Below are 19,850 nucleotides of genomic sequence, written 5' to 3'. Positions count from 1 at the left end.
CATTAACACCGTGAATAAGACAACTTTTAACGCCTCTGAGTTGTGTTAGTGAGGCTGTTTTTATTTGTTATGTGGACAGTTTGTTCTGCTGTCACCGTGTATCTGTGTCAAACTGAGCAGGAACTGGATAAACAAGTTCGCCCCATCTAAGAAGAAAAGAAAAGTTTGTGACGTCTGATCGTTTTAAATAGTTTTAAGTCTGAAAACTGTGACAGTTTGAGAGAGCACATATTTAAGGTGGCACATTCACATCAGCATCTACAAGGTAAAGTGTGTCAATTTTTACTCTGTTGGTCATGCAAACATTTGCTGTCAGCTGTCATTACCTTTACTTATTTCCTTAACTTGTATTAATTTAGGAAGAACTTTTGGTTCAGTGTTACCCTCCTGTTTACTTTCATTTAACAACATTTAAGCCTGAGATAGTGCTCTAAATGAACCTGGCAGTGTTTTCTATGCCACAGATTATTCTATAACATTAGAAACACGTGATTCGTCTGCAAAATACCATCAAGTACTTAGCACTTTTACCCCTGTTATTTTCATGGTTCGCTGTATTTTAATTTAAGGGGTATTTCGTGTGGGCTGTCATAATTGTAGTAGAGGTCATGATTTCACTTTCTTAAGAAATATAAGTCATCACAGGAAGAGGAAGAAGTACAGTTACTGTAAAGGACTTCCTTACACGTTTGCAACTTATTTTAATATTTGAATACCATTAATAAGGCTTATAAATGTGCTAAATAGATAAACAGCAAATGTTAAGTCATTTGCATAAGGCACAGTCATGCAAATGAGCAGTCATGAAACTTTTAAACTTAAATATAATTTGATTTAAGTAAAAATGAAGAAAAAAATGGTAGGAAACCCTGGAATAGTGCATAAAAGTGTGTTTTGCTTAGGGAAGGCTATGTGTATTATCAATGAAACAATTAGAACCAATGTTGATTTTTGACAGCAGTGTTTTCCTTTTTCATGAAGGTCTTAGGGGGCTCAGCTTTTCTCATATACAAGTATGGGGGCTCCAAGGAAGAAAGTTTGAAACCACTGCTATAGATGACCTGTTTTTAGATAAAATCCTCACATTTTAACAGGAGGTGTGCATGGTAGTTCTCTAAGACAAGACAACTTGAGTTCTTGAGATAGAACTGGCAGATAGATAAAACACATCTTCTCAAGCAAAAAAAAAAAAAGTAGCTTAGGTTCAGACCTAAAACTTAGGTCCCTGGAGCACACTTGAAGATTAGGAATGACAATAAGAAAACCTGAATTTATTAGGTTATTCTCCTTTAAAACTGCACAAACTTATTTGGACATCCTGCTAAGGCTGAGCAGTTTAACCAGTTTAATCATGTTCACGTTTTTTGGTCTTACGACATCACAAAACATGACTGACACTTATTTACACTAAAAATCCACTCATAAATAGTCATGTTAAGCTTGAATACTAACCAACATTGAATAAATTCAATCTTGGATCAGGATAAATGCTGACTACTGAGTTTTTTTTACATTCTCTTCCTTTTTGCTTGAGTATTGATATGTAAATTGTTGCTAGGTCATGTCTGGACAGTTGTTCGGGTTAGGTGTAGGACAAAAACGTCTGAGCCCTGTCGACATATAAGTAACAGGATAAATACAGAGCTGTGCCAAAGGTTTTGGGCATATTTGGCCTAAAAATGAGGCTGAATAAAGGCTTGTAATGGCCAATGAGAACGCATGAGGGCACAATTAGGCACGAAGGAGGATCGACTCAACCCAGGCTGTGCTCTGGATGTCCTTGCATATTACCAGGAGCATGAGAAAATAATCTGTCGGAAAAATAACAAAGTCCACACTTTTAGGGCAGAGTAAGGGGCGGATGTGGCGAGTGAATACAGCCAAGGGTACTGTTAGGGCAGGCGGTAGGGTTGCGAAGAGTCTCTAATCACACTGTGGATGTCCCAAGGGCACAAAAATTGCTTGCGGTCTCTGGGTGTAACACCAGGAGTAAACAGGCCCAGACAAAATCAAAGCTGTCGAGCTTGACCTTGGCTGCTGAGTGCAATAAATCTTTGAATAACTAAGCATGACTGAGAAGCATGATCTCAGAATTGATCAAAATAATTGTGATAATCATGTAGGCTAAAATCATGCCGCAAGATATTCTGCTGATATGTACAGCAAATTAATCGCCTGTAAATACCAGCAGAGACATTTAATATCTGCTGATAAGATAATCAACTATTATCTGTTGATACCAATATCATGCCAATAATATCCAGCATTCCTGCTCTCTTTTTGGTTTAAAGCTATGACTGAGGATGTCTTGTTTTCTTTTAAAGATCTGTCTTTTTAAGTACTATCAGTGACAGTGATTTTGTTATTTAAAACATGTCTAAGTAGAAATGTTGACATTGATTTTGAATGCGTGATTTTAACTGTTGATACTGGACTCCTTGCTTTTACAGATGTAAAAGAGCTGAATGCTGTATCCACTGTTTTTCTAATCACGTATCAGTTTGTACTTTGTACTACACAGAAGTTATTAAATCAAGCCTCACCTTTATTTGATGCAGCATGCAGAGATGAACATGTGTGCATTGAAAACAGTCTATTAAATCTGATATTTATGCATACTTTAGCTCAAGGCAGAATTTAAATGCGGGACTAGTATTTCTACAGTGGGATTTTTCCACTCTAACATTAGCTAAGATCTGTGTCCTGTAATGACTTCTACTCTGCTGCTGTTTTTGTTGACCAAAAAGCTGATCCTTTCTGATTTAGTGGAATATTTCTGACACTTATGGCTGCAGACGGTGGAAACTGACTCAGTGTGCCAGCTATTACAGCACTATGCAATTATTTTAACATATACTAGAAACTTCACTGCATTCTATAGAGAGAAATGTGAAATATCTTTTGTACAAACAAAATATGCAAAGAACTTTAGAGCTGCTCCTCTGCTGACAGAATAAAGAGATTTTACAGCAGCGTTTCCTCCTTGCAGCAGAATCCTCCTGTTCTGTCAGGCCATTAAATATATCATGTTTTGAGTATTTATAGTAAAATCTGAAGAGTACCTGCAGCTTTCAGTTTAGATTAGTTGAGTACTTTGGAGCCTCATGCAAAAACAACTTTGTTAAAGGGCTGGGTCACAATTTAGCTCAAGTCGGTTTTAAAATAACACAGAGCACTCAGGAACATTAAAACAGGTTTTACTTGCAGTAACATGACATTGATGATGCCTTTTTGATAACCTTATGGTGTTTTTGGTCTTCTGATTAAACCAGAACTGTAACTTAATCATTTACTGTTCATCATTAAGCATTTTTGTCATTTCCATACTTATTTTTAGTCAGCAGCCTGTGTGAACTGCAGCTTTAGTTTCCTGATCTTAGCTGACACTAGTAACGCCTGGTGTGGTCTCCTGGTTCCATATGTTGTACTTTTAGAGATGTTCTTCTGAATACTTCACTTGTAATGAGAATGGTTTTTGACTTATTGCTCATACCAGTCTGGTCATTCTCCTCTGGCCTCTGCCACCAACAAGGCATTTTGGCCCAGAGAACTGCTGCTCGCTGGATATTCAAAATTTTCTCACCATTCTCTGTAAACCCTAGAGACGCAAATCTCAGGAGATCAGCTGTTTCTGAAATATAGAGACCACCCTGTCTGGCACTAGTACCCATGCCACATTCAAAGTCACATAAGTCACCTTTCTTTCCCATTCTGATGCTCAGTTTGAAGATCATCTTGACCATGTCTTAATGTTTAGATGCACTGGTTGCTGCTGTGTGAATACATTAATGAGCAGTTGAACAGGTATACCTTATGACATGATGGTCTGGATGTACATATGAGTTAATAGGCTTAAATGCAGTGCAGCTTGTGTGATTTGATCATGATCAAAGTCAAACCAAGCACAGAGGATAAATGTTGTGGTATTTTATGTAATTTAATCAGGAATTGCTTTATTTTTCATCTATTTTTCAGATTATTACCATTATGATGCATGATAAACATGTTTTTATCTGTCCATTCTTGATTAAAGATGGCTGTTTCTGTGGAAACTTTCAGCCTCAGGTGTTTTGGGAGTACAATCTCCTTGCTTGGGTTTTTCTCTTATCACTACACAGTATACTTACATTAAACCAAGTGATAGACCACATGACAGCCAAGCAATTATTCAGCCAAATATCTTAGTCGCCCCCTTGTGGTTGGCTGCGACATAGCAATTGATCTTAGCGTTATAGCCTGAAAATTACATTACGTACATTCAAGAAAAAAATTTAAATATTTAAACGAAAATATATTAATGAGACAATTTTTAAAAATTTCTTTACTTGAAATAAAAAATGCCTGTTTAGGAAAAAGCTGGCCCTTGTACAGATGTAGTTGATGACCCCTGATCCACAGTGTTACCCTGTTTTTTTTTTGTAACATGCTTGCTCACCAAAGAAGGTTTCAATTCTCATCGAATGGGGTCTGGCCTGCATTGCTCCTTTGAGATCTATGTATTTGATAATGTACGTTTGTGCATAGTCCAGTCAGTGGAAAAACCCACACTAAAGATCTTGCTGTTGAAGCCCCCCCTCTTTAAAACGATACACTTGGGACACTCGGTAAACATTGGTACTGGTTGATATTGGTCCTCTTGACAACCATCAGCCCATCGGCAAATAATTTAGTATAAATGTCCTGCTGTCATTAGCTGAATTTTCTTTATCTGTTTTTCTTACTTAGAAGAATAAGGGGCATGTTGGCCAAACTCTGATTTGTTTTCATGGTCAAACATGGCAATAAATGTGGCATTATGCAGTCATGCAGGAAGTGAGTTGTAATTTTAAACATCCCTATCTGTACTGATTTTCACAATGGTGCCTCTTTATGTAATTTAATCTGAGTCTTTTTGTTGAGACTGTGTGATGTTTACCCCCAGCAGTACTGGTAATTAAATGAATCTGTTCTTTCCTCCACCACTAAAATATTCCCATGCAACTCTGCAACACAAGGCCAAAGCATGGTTGGTTCTTAACCATTAAAGAGATTTCACAAGCAAAGCATAATAAAATTCTTCACCCGTGCCTTTCAGAAATATTGCCTTGTCAATATTTGGGTAATGTAATAGGAACAGTGCAATATAAATGTATTTATTACTATTATGTAACCTTTTAATTTGCACAAGAGTTAGAGAGGAGAGTATAATGCCCTTGATCAAATGAAATGAATGCACAATGAATGTTAATAATGAGGCTGAAAGGATGATCAGTTTCCACTCACAGTGGCAGGTTTCCCTCTTTATTGTAGTGGAATAGAGGAATTAAGAGGGAAAAGCTAAAAAATACTAAAGTATAGAAGTGAAAGAATGTTGACAAAGTTCAATACTGCAGTTAATAAAGTTAGTTTATTTGCTCTGCTGATGATGTTTTATTAGGAAAATTTCTCTGGCATCATTAGACTCTCTTTGCGGTTACATTTTATTACCTCTGGCCATAAATCTAAAACCAAATCATTACAATTATAGAAATAAGTCAAGCCTTTGTTTGCAGTGATCACTGTCACTGAGGGTTTAAATGCTGTCTCAGCTTTAGTGCTGCAGAAAAGAGGCTGTAAGTTTGGTTTGAACAGCGCTGACCCTCTGAGTCTGGTTTCTGTCTGACTGAACAGGTCCTCTAAGAGACGTTCAGTTTATGAATGATTATACTATGGTGATATAAAGCAGAGAACACTTACATTTTTGTGTATTTTATTGTAGGATTACATAACACAGGTTTACACATTTGATAATTCTTCTGTTCTTAATTTATCTTTAAAATGATAGAACTAGAAAACAACAAAAAGAATAAAGATAAAGAAATAAGAGAGCAAGTTATTGATGCCACAAACAGAAAGTAATATCACTAGCAATATAAAGAATGAGCTATTAAAGGCTATTAGTCTCCAGTTAGAGACCATAAACTTAAATAAATAGCCTGGGCTTTTATGATGCCTGTGTTTCAGTAATAGCCAAATGCAGAGGCATTATGTTTTCAGGTTATGTTAGTAATGCCCAAAGGGGTTTCCCTCTAAACTGGGCACAGATATCCACTTTGGCACGATGTTAAACTGATGTTGGAGGTCATAGGTTAAAAGTCAAGGTCACTGTGCCTCATATTTATGCCTTGCTTGTGAATGCAATATCTCAACAACGGATGTATTTTCTTTAAACTTTGCAAAATTGTCCAAATGTCAAGGATGAACTGATCACATTTTGAAATGTCGAGGTCATTGGGCCTGATGTTCATCCCTAGCTTCTGAACATAATGTGTCAAGAACGCCTTGGGGGGATTTCCTTAAAACTTTGCACAAATGTCCACTCTGACTCCAAAATGAACTGTTTTGATTTTGGAATATTTAAAAGAAATTACAGAGAGATTTACATGCAATTTGGCGAACACCTACACTGAGGCTACAGGGTGATCTGATTAAAATTTGTTGGTCGAAGGTGGTTATTGTATGCTTCAGTTTTACCCCAACACACTAAACAGCCTGTAATTTGTAGTTTATAGCAAAACATCAACCTACAGCATTTGAAACACAACATACACTTTTGTTTGCTTTTATTTGGATTGGACAGTTGAGGAAAGACAGGTAATATGAGAAATGAAAGTGTTGGACGACCATACATCCCTGAGACCAGGAATTAATCCAATACAACGAGGACTATAGCCTCTGTGTGTGTGTGTGTGTGTGTGTGTGTGTGTGTGTGTGTGTATATATATATATATATATATATATATATAATGTATATACATATATATATAATGTATATACATATATATATATATACATACATAGATATACATATACACATATATATACATATACACATATATACATACATATACACATATATATGTATATATGTATGTATATATGTATATATATGTGTATAAATGTATGTATAGATGTATATATATATACATATATGTAAACACATATAAATACATCTAAAAACATCTAAAATACATCTAAACACACAATGCATGATGGGAAAACTCTACTCCCTAGATTTGAAGTGGCAGTAGGGGCGTGGCAACAAAGCTGTTGGGAATGAACTCAGGAACAGAGTTGATTCACTGCTCTCAACACCGTGTGAATGAACTACTTTTTCTAACACTGCTCAGGAGCATCACTAAACACTAGCTGGAGTCTAAGTACGTGAATGTACTCTGAAAATCTAACTCTTTCACTCTTTTTTTGTTTAACTCCCAATTTTTTCACTCTGGAAATTTGCTGTGTAGAGAGAGAGAGAGAGAGAGAGAGATGTCTGCTTTAACTACTGAGCTAAGCCAGCGCCCAAAACAAGTAGATTTAAAAACGAAGCTATTTGTTTTTGGTGAAATTTTGCTTAAATGTTATTAATGTGTACAAACACACCTTAAAATGTAAATTTGAACATGATGCTTTGTGCACTGTGGTTTTAACCACCTCTAGGGACAGTGGGGGTCTCTGGCGCTGTTGTTTTGGGGGTCACAGGCTGAAAAGTCTGGGAACCCCTAATTTATGGTACCTACTGAACCTGTTTAGGTCAATTTATCCACCTTTCTATGTTAAATTCATCTGTTTTTTCTTCTTTTAGGCTTTTAATTTGTTTTTAATTTTTCATTCCATTTTTTTTCTGTTTCAATCAAAACCTTTTTTATCTTCTTTTAAGTCTTTTTTCATTATCCTTTTATTTGAAAGATTTCTGTTTGGGCTTTTTATGCTGATATTTTAGAGACAGGACAGTTTTTAGAGTTAGAAACAGGAGAGATAGAGAGAGTGTGGAGGATGACGTATGGGAAAGGAGCTAGATTTGAACCCTGGCTGCCTGTTTTGTGGACAACAGGCTCTGAGCATGGGGCGTGCGGACATAAACACTAGTTTTATAGTTTGTTTATTAATGATACCAATAATTAATAGTTTATCATCTCCCTGACTGATTTTGTTTTATGGATCTATGGGCAATTAATTGAAAATTAAATTAAATCGCAATATGGCCTGCTGCAATTTTCAAATCACAGAAGGTGCAATATTTCTTTGACCTGAAATTTATGTAAAAATTGCAGATTTAAACTTGTTTTGCAGCAGAGATGTTATGCATGACATATCATGCAATCATTCAAGACCCTTTTGTTTTTAGACAAGTCTATAAAAAATCCTACCTTCATTTTTGTAATTTTTTTGTTAAATATGAGAATGACAAAAACCCTTCAATGAAACAATTCATCGAATTCATCAAAATCATCGAATTTGATATTTTTAGAGAATTTTTCAACCCTTGTTTAGGAATAAAAGAGTTAAGGAAAAATTGCGTATCAAATGGCAATAATTGGGGGGAAAAAATTGCAATTAGATTATTTTCCAAAATTGTTCAGCTCTACTAAAGACATCACATTCAGTCAAGCTGGGATATTAAAATTGTCACGTCTCAGTTACATAACAGTCAGGAATGAGTCTGTTAGTAAAACAAATATGAACTGTTGAGTTTATTAGTGCAGTCTTTGTTCCTCTGCAGCAGTTTCCTCTTATCTTGCTGTGTGAGATCAGAGGGGGAAAAACTTTTATAATGAGAAAATAAAAGCCCAGTCACATTCAGACCGATCATATCTCACAGAATATTTTAGGGCGGCGTCTTTTGATTGGTAAAAAAAATTTTCAAGAAGAATTAATATCAAGCCAAAATGACAGTAGTGAAATATAAGGAAGGAGAATAACTGGGGATATCTCAGTCATTCTTTCGTTCTATAAATGAGATTGGCCCTATTGATACTGATACTGATCATGTTCAGTTAGCGATGCACGATAACTATTTTTTTGAACCGATACCGATAACCGATAATTTATTACTCCTGATGGCCGATAACCAATAATAACCGATATATTTTTTTCAATTGTTGATTTAACAAAAGAGGTTTATTTGATGTGTTTATGCATGTCTGGGGGTAAGAAGGGGTTAATATGTAGTGAGTAAAGATATTTATAACTAATTTTAACTAATATCACTCATGGTTTTCAAAAAACAAAGAACCATTCTGACTTTATAACTGTTATTATAGTTAACTTTTTTTAGTTTAACATTTGTGTGCCAAGCACAGCAGACACAAACAACTGACAGACGGTTTCCCCCATAAAACCAAATGATAACAAAAAAAAAAAAAAACAGCCCCAAATATCTCCATTTGTTAAGCATAACAAATGGAGATATTTGGGGCTGTTTTTTTTTGTGCTTAAGCCAGAATTAAAGCAAGCTGATGTTGTACATAAAGATTAAAAATATGCACTGACATAAGTCATATCAGAGATAGGTTAAGAATGTAAAGTCCACTGTGGTCTAACTGAATGAAACCACGTCAAACAGAGCAGGCAGGTACACGTCTATGAAAGTAGCGATGGATCAGGAGACTGTCAGACTGATTTTGTTATAATGTTGTGTCTTTTGGCTCTGGCAAGCTTTCTGCAGTTTTCAATGCCTGCTAATACCCACGGCTGAGGCTAGTGGCTGCTGCTGCTTCGTTTTAACATTTTTAGGATGATGACTCTTAAGTGACTTATAAGATCCGTCGAGGACTTCTTTCTACTCTTTGCGACCTTTGCAGGGCAAATTCTACACACACGGTTGTGTTATCCTCCCAGTAAATACTGAACAACGCCACCGTGTTGTTGGCATTTTAGCACAGGGGGTGTTACTTTCTCTTCTTCTTTGGTGCTTTAATAGCAGGTCGTGTGCTGCAGCGCCACCTGCTGTTTCGGAATGTGTAGTCTCGTGAGAAAAAAAACAAATGCCAGCACTGCCGTGCTGACAAAAATATAAACATTATCGGGGCTCGTCGTAATGATATCGGACCGATAAGAATGACGCCATTATTTCCCGTTATCGGCCCGATAGTTATCGTGCACCCCTATGTTCAGTATTTTGATATAGCTGCTGGTTAAGCTATTGGTCAGTCTACTTAGCTTTGTAGTGAACTGAGGCCTCCTGTAGGTGGCAGTGTAACCTTATAAAAGAAGCTCAAACTTCATTCTTATTCAGTCAACATGTGTTAACTGACTTTGCACAGCAGAGCATTATTAATGTTTTATTTTACTGACCCCCCCCATCGAATACATTACAATGTGTCACCTTATTTTGTAAAGTATTAAGGGTTTATCCTGCCAGTTTCATCACAAATCTCAACATTAGATTCATATATATATATATAAACAGGCCATATTACAAATTTTGTTGGATCTTTTCATCCATGACCACATTAAGTGGAAGAGGACTAATTTTAGCAGTGACACATGAGTTGACAAACATAAAGAAAAATGTTTGTATGCTAACTCCATGCTGTCTTAAAACTATGTGCTGTGCCAGAAAAGCTGACCTATCCCTGTTCATGCATTTTAATGAAGCATTTCTAAATTCCAGGTTGTGAACAAACTGGGTCATTAAGCCATCATGATGCACTGACTGAACCAGTTAGAGAGCACAGATGACCTACTATGCAACGTTGTGTATTTTATGTATACCTTATGCAAAGAGCACACTTCTCAGGGTGGCCTAACTGAGCACAAAAGAAATGTATTTATGGGTATATTGGTTTGGTGAACTCAGGGGTTGTACCCCTGTAGTGTTAACATATTAGTGTTGTTTTATGAGCATATTAGCATGCTGATGTTAACACAAAGATTAAAGCACTGCTTTGTCTAAGTAAAACCTCAAACACATGCAAGCACAGTTATAGATTCTTTGATTTTGGGGGGTTAAAAAGAAGGAAGACTAACAGGTCAAAAATGATCTGTTTTTCTCATTACCTTGCAAGAATGTCAGCTAAATAGAATAAAGTCTGAGTAGCTTGATTGTTTAAAAATTTTAATTGATTTAGATAATGAAACACAGGGAAGAATGCAGACAAAAGACTGGATTTACCAGGGACCCAGTGTCTTTGACATCAGCAATTAGTTTCTGAGAATACTTTCTTAAGCACAGTAATAATAGTCACATACTGGGAATGCCAAACTATACTTTTAACAGAGGTAAAGTGGGACTTAAAGTCTGGTTTGTACTACTGCATTAAGCAGCCTCTTGTACATTGCTGTGTCTTCTAGCTCGCAGCTAGCTAAACCATTAAATAGCTGGCTCCTTCATAGCACCAAAAATCACTGTTTATTAACCAAATTCTCAATATTTATTAAGCATTTTAAACTTACAGTCCAGGTCAAATGCTTTGTATAAACTAGGGATGCACTGATTGTAAAAACCAGGATCAATGCCAGTACCATTGTTTTTTACCCATTATCTATTTTGGTGGAAGGCTGCCACAATGCTAATATTTTCTCTCATGTTTAACCAAATAGATCAGAGCAAACTGATAGCACCAGTAGCATCTTGCAGGAACAACTGGTTTAGCACTACTTTGAGATATAAAGTGGGGGTAAAGTTGGTTGTGAAGGATTATTCTCACATATAACTGAAGCACTGAGTGACGTCATTCAGCACAGAGGTGTGAACATTAAAGGGGACATATTTTACCCTTTTAAGACAAGTTTATATTGTTCTCAGAGGTCCCCAAAACATGCCTGTGAAGTTTGTTGCTGAAAAAACACTCCCATACAGGATTTTTGTTTCAGCCCTGCTCAGAACAAGCTGTTTCTGTGTCTGTGGCTTTAAATGGTAATGAGCTGTCCGACTCCGCCCCCTGACCACAGCCCTCTCAGGAAATGGATGTGGCACTCCTGATGTTACAGACGCTTGTCCAAAGTTTAGGACCTGACTGAGATTAAAACCATCAATCTCCCAGACTAAAGTCAGCAGGGTAACCCACTGAGCTATCCAGCATCACAGCTGGCAGCTGAGAGGAAGATCAGAAGACAAGGGTGGAACTTTCTTCCAAGCAGGGAGGGCCAACCAAACCTGGGGGGGCGGGTGCTTACTCCCCATGTGACATTATGAGGGTAAAAATGTGAGAACAGCTTGTTTTAGCACACATTTTCTGAAAGGTGGAGAAAGAGAGGGTAGAAGGTAATGGATTTTTCTGGTGTTTGAGGGGATTGTGGACAGGCCAGGGGCACATATTTTTCATTAGAAAAGCCTGAAAAAGTGATTTTTGCATAATATATCCCCTTTAACCTGCAAAGAGGATCAAAGGCTGCCTGTGCTAGCATTGCGAGCGTTAGCCACATTCTGCAAACCAGAGTTGCATCTTTTACCCAATGCCACTGTAAGTCTGTCTTAAATTAACTGTTTTTTTTTTTTTGGTTTTTTTTTAAATGTTTCCTCTGATTTTCTTAACTGTAGACCAGCCAGCTTAACTCGGTTAACATTTACAGTCAACCTCATTTGAAATGATTTGCTAAGGAACATCACAAGTGTCTCTCATCCACTGCCTGTTTGGGTAATAGAGACAGTTGCAACATAACCAAGGGTGTTGTGTTGAAACTAGTAAATAATAAGCAGAAGTTGAGTTAGTTGAGGCAGCATATGGGGCATTTTCTTTCTTCTTTTTTTTTTTTCAACCCCTGAAAGACACGTATAGAAATGCACTTTATTTTTGGATGTTGACAAGTAAATCTCGTCTATTATATCGTTGCCTGTAGACAATGCAATTGCAATAATTCTGGACAATATTGTGATTTGCAATTGCCATTACTATAACATAAATGGTAATATGAGTCTATTTGCTTGGTTTTCAATGAAAATGCGCAGAATAATGAGAGTTTCAAAGTGTATATCGCTCAACTCAAAATATACAAATATTAAGAAGCATAAAGTAGCACTTTTGTAAAATGAAAGGCCTTTCTGCATATATTTTTGTAAGCCCTCAAGTACTACTTAATCCAAAAAAATAATTGTAGCCTTTTATGTATTTTTTAAATTGCACAATTTGACATTGCAATTGTGATTAAATGAATTGTGCAGCACTACTCTAGTGTACATACTGTACAGTATGCCTGTAGACATTGCTAAGAGACTGGCTGTCACCCAAAGCTACCCAGTGGACCAATCACAGGGCTTGGGGTCAGTGTTGTTTTAATGTGCAGTTTGTAGTTTTAGTAGGTGCATGCATAGGCTTCTGCATAGGTTTAGGGTTAGATGAGCAGTGTATGCCAAAATGTAGATTCAGTACAGAAGTATAAATTCCCTGTAACCCTCTTGGTTAACAGCTACATCACCTCCACCTGTCAGTCAGGCCACCCAAGATCCTAATTATGCTAATGCATGCAGATCTTCAATCTTTAATGTAATCAAATGGATGTGTTCTAACAAAATGAGCTGTTGAGACTGAAAAAGTTTATGAACCAAGCTGTATTCAAGTTTATTTCTGTATTTCTGCTGTATAAATAGTATTTCAGTAAAGGCTGTTGTGGACATTTCTCTGCTTCTGCGGCGAGCTTCCAGTATGATTAAGGCATTTTTACACTTCTGCATTAGCCTCTTTCTTAATCACTGGAGAGTGAGGCATGATAAAGACATTTAATTCAAACTTTTATGACATTACAGGTTAATGCTTTTCTCCACTTTGAAGTCTCGACAAATTAAAACCTTCAAAAACTACCAGAATCAAATAAAACCCAGACATTTAAAGCTTTATAGCCTCCTTTAAACCTATAAGAGCTGTGTTGATATTAAAGGACAGATAGTCAGGCTGAAGGATGTCTTCAGGGTCTGTGATGAGGATAAAGACCGAGCAGCTGCTCTGACAGCTGTATGTTAAGGATTCAACAAAAGACTCACTCTCTGCACACTGTCTGCCTCTGTGTTGTTGTTTTCTGACATTCCAGTTTGTTTTGCATTTACAAGAGAAATCTAAAAATAAATCCATCCCTACATCAGCCCCGCCATCTCTCTTGGACAGGAAGTGGCTCTGTTCTTTATTCTAAACACTGGTTTCCTGTTTCACACGTTCTTCTTTTTCTCTGCCTCTTCCTCTCTATCTTCCCCATCCAGTCTCTAAATCCAAGGGGAAAATTTTCCTTCTTGACCTTCTTTTGTTATTGTAGCCTCAAGTTTTATTTTAGTCTGTGACTTTCTGCCTGTTCCTCCACCTTAGCTATTTTTAGCACGGTGTAACCAAATGACCTATTAATAGGTTTCTATCTGCGAACAGTTTAAGGTTAAAGGCAGCTGCTGGGACTGCTCTGTCATAGACTTTTGGAGCATTTACTCACATTTTTCTTCCTCCATTTGTTCATTGTGTTTAAAATTAATCCACTCACCCAAGAAACAGTGAAAAATATCCCTCACCACTTTAAGCTGACATTTTAGAGAGTTTTATTTGCAAAACCAACAGTGAGACTTCTCAGAGGAATTTAACTCATACTAGTTCATTAAACGGAGACAAAACACATCTCTAAAGATCAGTCTGTGTGTTATCTCAGCTGGCCTCAGTGTGGGTAACTTGGACATTAATAATAAAAGATGCTTCTCAGCTTCTCATCTCACCACAAAATAACTTCCCCACTGTTTCATCCCCCCAGTATGAGTCACTTGTTATGCACTGAGAGCCTGTTTGCCAATTTGTGGTCAGCATATTCCTTATTGACTTTAATCTGTTTTTGCTTGAACATTTCTATATCGTTTGATTAATCTTTACTTTTCTTTCTCTGCCTCTCTCTCTCCAGGTGTGCACCTGTTGCTGATGTTGCCTTAAAGTCGTCAGTCTTCTCTGACTGACCCAAACACGACACAACCGACAGCCAGAGATGGAGAGTGGAGCTCTGGGAGTGGAAACTAGCACTGCTGCAGGTCAGCCATCTGACTTTTTATTATTTTTGGGGTAAAACTATTAGTCAAGAGTAATAAGAAAAAAGGGTGCCAGTAACCTAGTCGTTATTTCCTTGAGCTTCATGAACAGAGGCTGTTGTCCTTACAATAGAGCAGAAAGAACATTTTTCTTGCAGTACTGGGTAAAAGTAGAAAAAGCTGGAAAAAGCTATGTATAATATCTATAAGAAATAAGAAATTGTTAAAAAGTAATGGTTAGAAAGTTGAAATGGTCAGCCAAAATAGATAGAGGAAAATTGAAATGGTTATCGCTCTCAGACAACTACAATGAAATTCTGTCAGAATGGAAAAATACTCTAAAACTTTCTAAATAAAATCAGATTCAATTTAGGGTTAAAGTAAGGGTTAGGATACCAGTAGTTACAGTCAAAGACCTGACCTGCAAAACCTTATTACAAAATGTTTAATAAAGCCAAGTGAACAGTCTGCTAATGTAGCTAAGATTAAAGCTAACAACATCTTGTAAGCTACGTAAATCACGTAGGTAACATAGCTAATGTAGCTAAAATCTCAAGATAATGAAGGTCTGAAAAAATAATATAGCTATGCTACCTATGTTGCCTACATAGCTAATGTTGCTATGTAGCTAATGTAGCTAAATTTTAAGATAAAGAAGCTACTTCAGGTATGAAAGCCACGTACAAAAACCTGATCTACAAAACCTAATTATAAAATGTTTAATGAAGCCAAATAAACAGTCTGCTAATGTAGCCAAAATTAAAGCTTGCAACATCTTGTAAGCTATGTAAGCCACATAGGTAACGTAGCTAATGTAGCTGATGTAGCTAATGTAGCTAAATCTCAAGATAATGAAGCTATAAAAAATAATGTAGCTATGCTACCTACGTTGCTTACATAGCTAATGTTTCTATGTAGCTAATGTAGCGAAATTTTAAGCTAAAGATGCTACTTAAGGTATGTAAGCCACATAAGTAACAGCTATGTAGCTGATGTGGCAAAATCTGAAGATAAAGAAACTATAATAGCTTTGTAAGCTCTGTTGGTAATGTAGCAGCTTAGCTAATAAAGCTAAATCTCAAGATGATGAAGCTACGTAAGCTACCTAAGCCACGTGACAAATGTAGCTAAATCTAAAGGTAAAGAAACTATGTTAGCTATGTAAGCCACATATATAATGTAGCTATGTAGCTAAAGTTACTAAAACAAAAGCAAACAAAGCTATGTCAGTTATGTAAGCTAATGCTATGTTTGATAAAGATAGACACGTTTTAGAAGTAGTATTTGCAACCTTGGCTCCCTATAGCTATGTTGTAACGTTGACTGTGTAGCTAGCAAAGCTATGTTAGCTTTAGCTAAAGCTATGTTAGCTTTAGCTAAAGCTAACATAGCTTTAGTAAAACCAGCTACTGTTTGAGTATCTTCTTTTAAATTGAGTGTATATATAATTTATTTCTAGATCAGACCTCTTACCTGTTTTTTCTGTTTTATTTATGAAATGTTGCTGAGCATGTTATGTTTGCAATGTGGTTATTTCATGAAAAAGATGGTGTCTCATGGTCTTGGTCTGCTGAAGGGGGCATTTGAGATCTGCCATCAGCAGCCAGACCCCTTTCAAAAAAGCCAAAAGTGATGGTTATATTGTTGAACTGTTTGCTAGGTAAAGGAATGGTCAAACACTCAGTTAGCTAACAGGACAGTTGGTTATGTCATTGTCAGAGTAATGATATATTGTTCATAAATCCAGCTTCCTTCTACAAAGCCTGAACAAACAGATCATGAGCTGTAGGTGACTAATGCACACATGGTGGTCAGAAAGGACAGAAAGGTGACCTAGATGTGAAGGTGGGGGCTAATGCATGTGATCACCCTGCTCCACTCACCTGTTTGTATTGGATCAGTTGTAGTTTCTGTTTGTCAGGTCGGATACTTGTCAAACCTGATCGATGACTTCACTGCAGCCTGGTGCTCAGACAGATTGCTTGCATGATTTATCCTCAGATCCCAGAGTGCATTCAGACTCCAACGTAGCCTGTCTGCGGCGCCGGGCCTGGGCTCAGAGCAGGGACTCCATCTGGCAGGAATCAGGACCGGAGACATGTGGCCCCCAGGAGCCACAACAGAACCAGAAGAACTCAGAGACACAGAGACCATCAGATGAACCAGGTAAGACTGAGCATGTCCACCATTAAATCAGTGTTTTGACTGAAATACTTTAAAAATCTGCATGATAGCTGTTTATAGATAAAGCCATTTTGTTGTGGTGGAATTTTCTGCATCAACACCCGACACTCAGTTCCTGTTAAACTTACAGCCCTGTGCCAAACTTAGTGCAGATTCAATCTTATCAGAGTTGTGTATCAGTGTCAGTATGTAAGTCAGCTGATAAGCAAGAAGAAATTATAGAACAGAGAGGCCAATAATATGATGTTTTTAAGGTTACCTGGCAGCAGAGACTGGATTATATAATCGGTCAAACAAATAGTTCTTAAAGCTTATTTACCAATCCAACACTTGATATTAATGTGGCTTAAAAAGCCTAACATCAGTGTTTTAGTGTTGAGCAGTGGTTCCCATTGCTTCTGCAAAAAGCTGTTCTGCAAAATAAATGACTTTTTAAGTAAATAGGAAGAATCTTGAATTCTTTTCTGTAATGCATTTTTAGAAGAGATGATTGCATGCATATAGTCTTTATTTTACAGCACTGATTGCTTAAGTTCTCGTAAGACTCGCTTTAATAAAAAGCAGTATGGGAACAAAACAGGAGCTTAAAAAGGTTTTCACGAAACTTCGAGTCATACATTTCTACATCATAAACTCAGTTTTTATCGTAAAAATATCCCTATATTTTTTCATTGCTTTTCACATTAATTCTAGAATGGTGTGTTTAGCAATGAAATATTAAAAATTTTGTCGCTTTGGTTAGCTGGCCAACTGTTTTTGTCTAGACCAGTGGTTCTCAAATGGTGTGACAAGGCACATTAGCTGAGTCTAGGTGTGCCTTGGGAATTTGTTCAACTATATGTTATTACAACTCTACAACAACAAAGAGACTATCATGTGTTACAGTGGCTATTTTGCATGACTATGAACGTGGGCGTCAAGCTTTAAAAACGTGGGTTTAGCATGATCTATTTGGGCTTGATAGCGTGCACACATCAGGATGCCTGTCAAAGTCAGGCATGCAAACATTTGCACACGTAAAGACTCCAAACTAGTTCTATACAAAAGGCATCCCATCCTTTTTGATCCTGCATGTTCTTGCAGAAAATAGTCTTTATAATCAATAATATTTCTCACATGTGTAACAGCAACCTGCCATCTGGATAATGATTAAAATCTTTTATTTAACCACTCAAAAACAGTGCTATTAATTATTTATCCTGTATGAAATCATTTCAAGTCACTATATATTGTAAGGTCCCATTGCGAGCTCTTATTTCAATACACAAGATAGAACGGGTATTGACAGTTTACTGTGCAAGAAGTCTGTCATCATGTGATTATGACGCTAATGTGACGCTTGTGGTCCAGACATGAGGTTAGTCTTGTTTAAACATGCGCAATCCTTTCAAGCCATGCTGGCTTTGTTTAATTGTAATCTGTCTTTAAGCTTGTGGAGCTGGATAATAGTTTATTGGTTAGAATCATTTGTTAAAAGTGAAAAGTGTAACACATACTCCAGCTCAAGCTTTGTCATCATGAGAATATGCATTTCTCTTGTTATATATCATATCTGAAAAGAATGAGCAGGAGAGTTTAAGATTTCCTCTCAGGCTTTTAGAAACTTTGATGACCTTTTTTACTCAATACTAATCTGAAAATACAGGTGAGCTGCAGCACAATTGCTTGACCTGAAACAAGATATAGGTCATCTAGATGTGAAATGAGGTGGAATTAGTCCCTACTGGAATCATCACCATAATCAGCTGTTATATGTAGAGTGATATCCTGAGGTCAAGCACTGCTGTAATGCTTTTACAGCATGTTGTAATCACTGCTACACATGACATCTGCTGGTATATTGCTCTAACATGCTGCCACCTCTCTCTCTCTCTCTCTCTCTCTCTCTCTCTCTTTCTCTCTCTCTCTCTCTCTCCCTGCCAGGGCAAGTTCCCAACAACATAGCCAGCTGGCTGATTGAATGCAGGTACAGTATTGATTCTGCATCATAAATACCTAACAGTGCTGGTAATGTCCTGTTTTAGCCTGTGTTGCAACTGTCACATGCCAGGGTTTTCACAATTGAAACGTGTACATGAAACTAGAAAAAAAATCAGAAGTCCATCCATCCATCCATCCATCTTCTTCCGCTTATCCGAGATTGGGTCGCGGGGGCAGCAGCCTAAGCAGGGAGACCCAGACTTCCCTCTCCCCAGCCACTTCGTCCAGCTCTTCCTGGGGGATCTCAAGGCGTTCCCAGGCCAGCCGAGCAACATAGTCTCTCAGCGTGTCCTAGGTCTTCCCCGGGGTCTCCTCCCAGTGGGACTTGCCGGACCAGATGCCCGAGCCACCTCATCTGGCTCCTCTCAACGTGGAGGAGCAGCGGCTCTACTCCAAGTCTCTCGCGAATGGCCGAGCTTCTCACCCTATCTCTAAGGGAGAGCCCAGACACCCTGCGAAGGAAACTCATTTCAGCTGCCTGTATCCGTGATCTTGTTCTTTCGGTCACGACCCACAGCTCATGACCATAGGTGAGGGTTGGAACATAGATCGACCAGTAAATCGAGAGCTTCGCCTTTCGACTCAGCTCTTTCTTCACCACGACAGACCGGTGCAGAGACCGCATCACTGCAGACGCCGCGCCGATCTGCCTGTCGATCTCTCACTCCATTCTTCCCTCACTCGTGAACAAGACCCCGAGATACTTGAACTCCTCCACTTGGGGCAGGATCTCAATCCCAACCCGGAGAGGGCATTCCACCCTTTTCCGACTGAGGACCATGACCTCAGATTTGGAGGTGATGATTCTCATCCCAGCCGCTTCACACTCGGTTGCGAACCGTTCGAGTGAGAGCTGAAGGTCATGGCCTGATGAAGCCAACAGAACCACATCATCCGCAAAAAGCAGAGACCCAATCCTGAGGCCACCAAACCAGACGCCCTCAATGCCCTGGCTGCG

The 19,850-nt window shown here is 37.8% G+C and overlaps 1 protein-coding gene across 3 annotated transcripts in view; it reads left to right on the top strand.

Annotated features, from left to right (window-relative positions):
* Nucleotides 1-19,850, top strand: part of itprid2 (ITPR interacting domain containing 2) — a 65,372-nt gene that overhangs the window by 132 nt on the left and 45,390 nt on the right. Inside the window, exons 1-4 of one of the 3 annotated variants that reach the window (XM_041806756.1) lie at nt 50-265; nt 14,608-14,731; nt 16,730-16,894; nt 18,836-18,878. In XM_041806756.1, the coding sequence (XP_041662690.1) occupies nt 14,689-14,731; nt 16,730-16,894; nt 18,836-18,878 (251 nt within the window). In that variant the 5' untranslated portion in view covers nt 50-265; nt 14,608-14,688. Of the gene's footprint in view, nt 1-49; nt 266-12,084; nt 12,207-14,607; nt 14,732-16,729; nt 16,895-18,835; nt 18,879-19,850 lie in introns of those variants that run through there. The other 2 variants (XM_041806757.1, XM_041806755.1) reach the window with 2 other exon arrangements.

This window comes from Cheilinus undulatus, linkage group 15 (genome assembly GCF_018320785.1).
Source record: "Cheilinus undulatus linkage group 15, ASM1832078v1, whole genome shotgun sequence".
In the NCBI taxonomy this organism is placed as follows: domain Eukaryota; kingdom Metazoa; phylum Chordata; class Actinopteri; order Labriformes; family Labridae; genus Cheilinus; species Cheilinus undulatus.
Note: the sequence above shows the minus strand (reverse complement) of the source record. Positions and strands in the feature narration are given on the sequence as shown.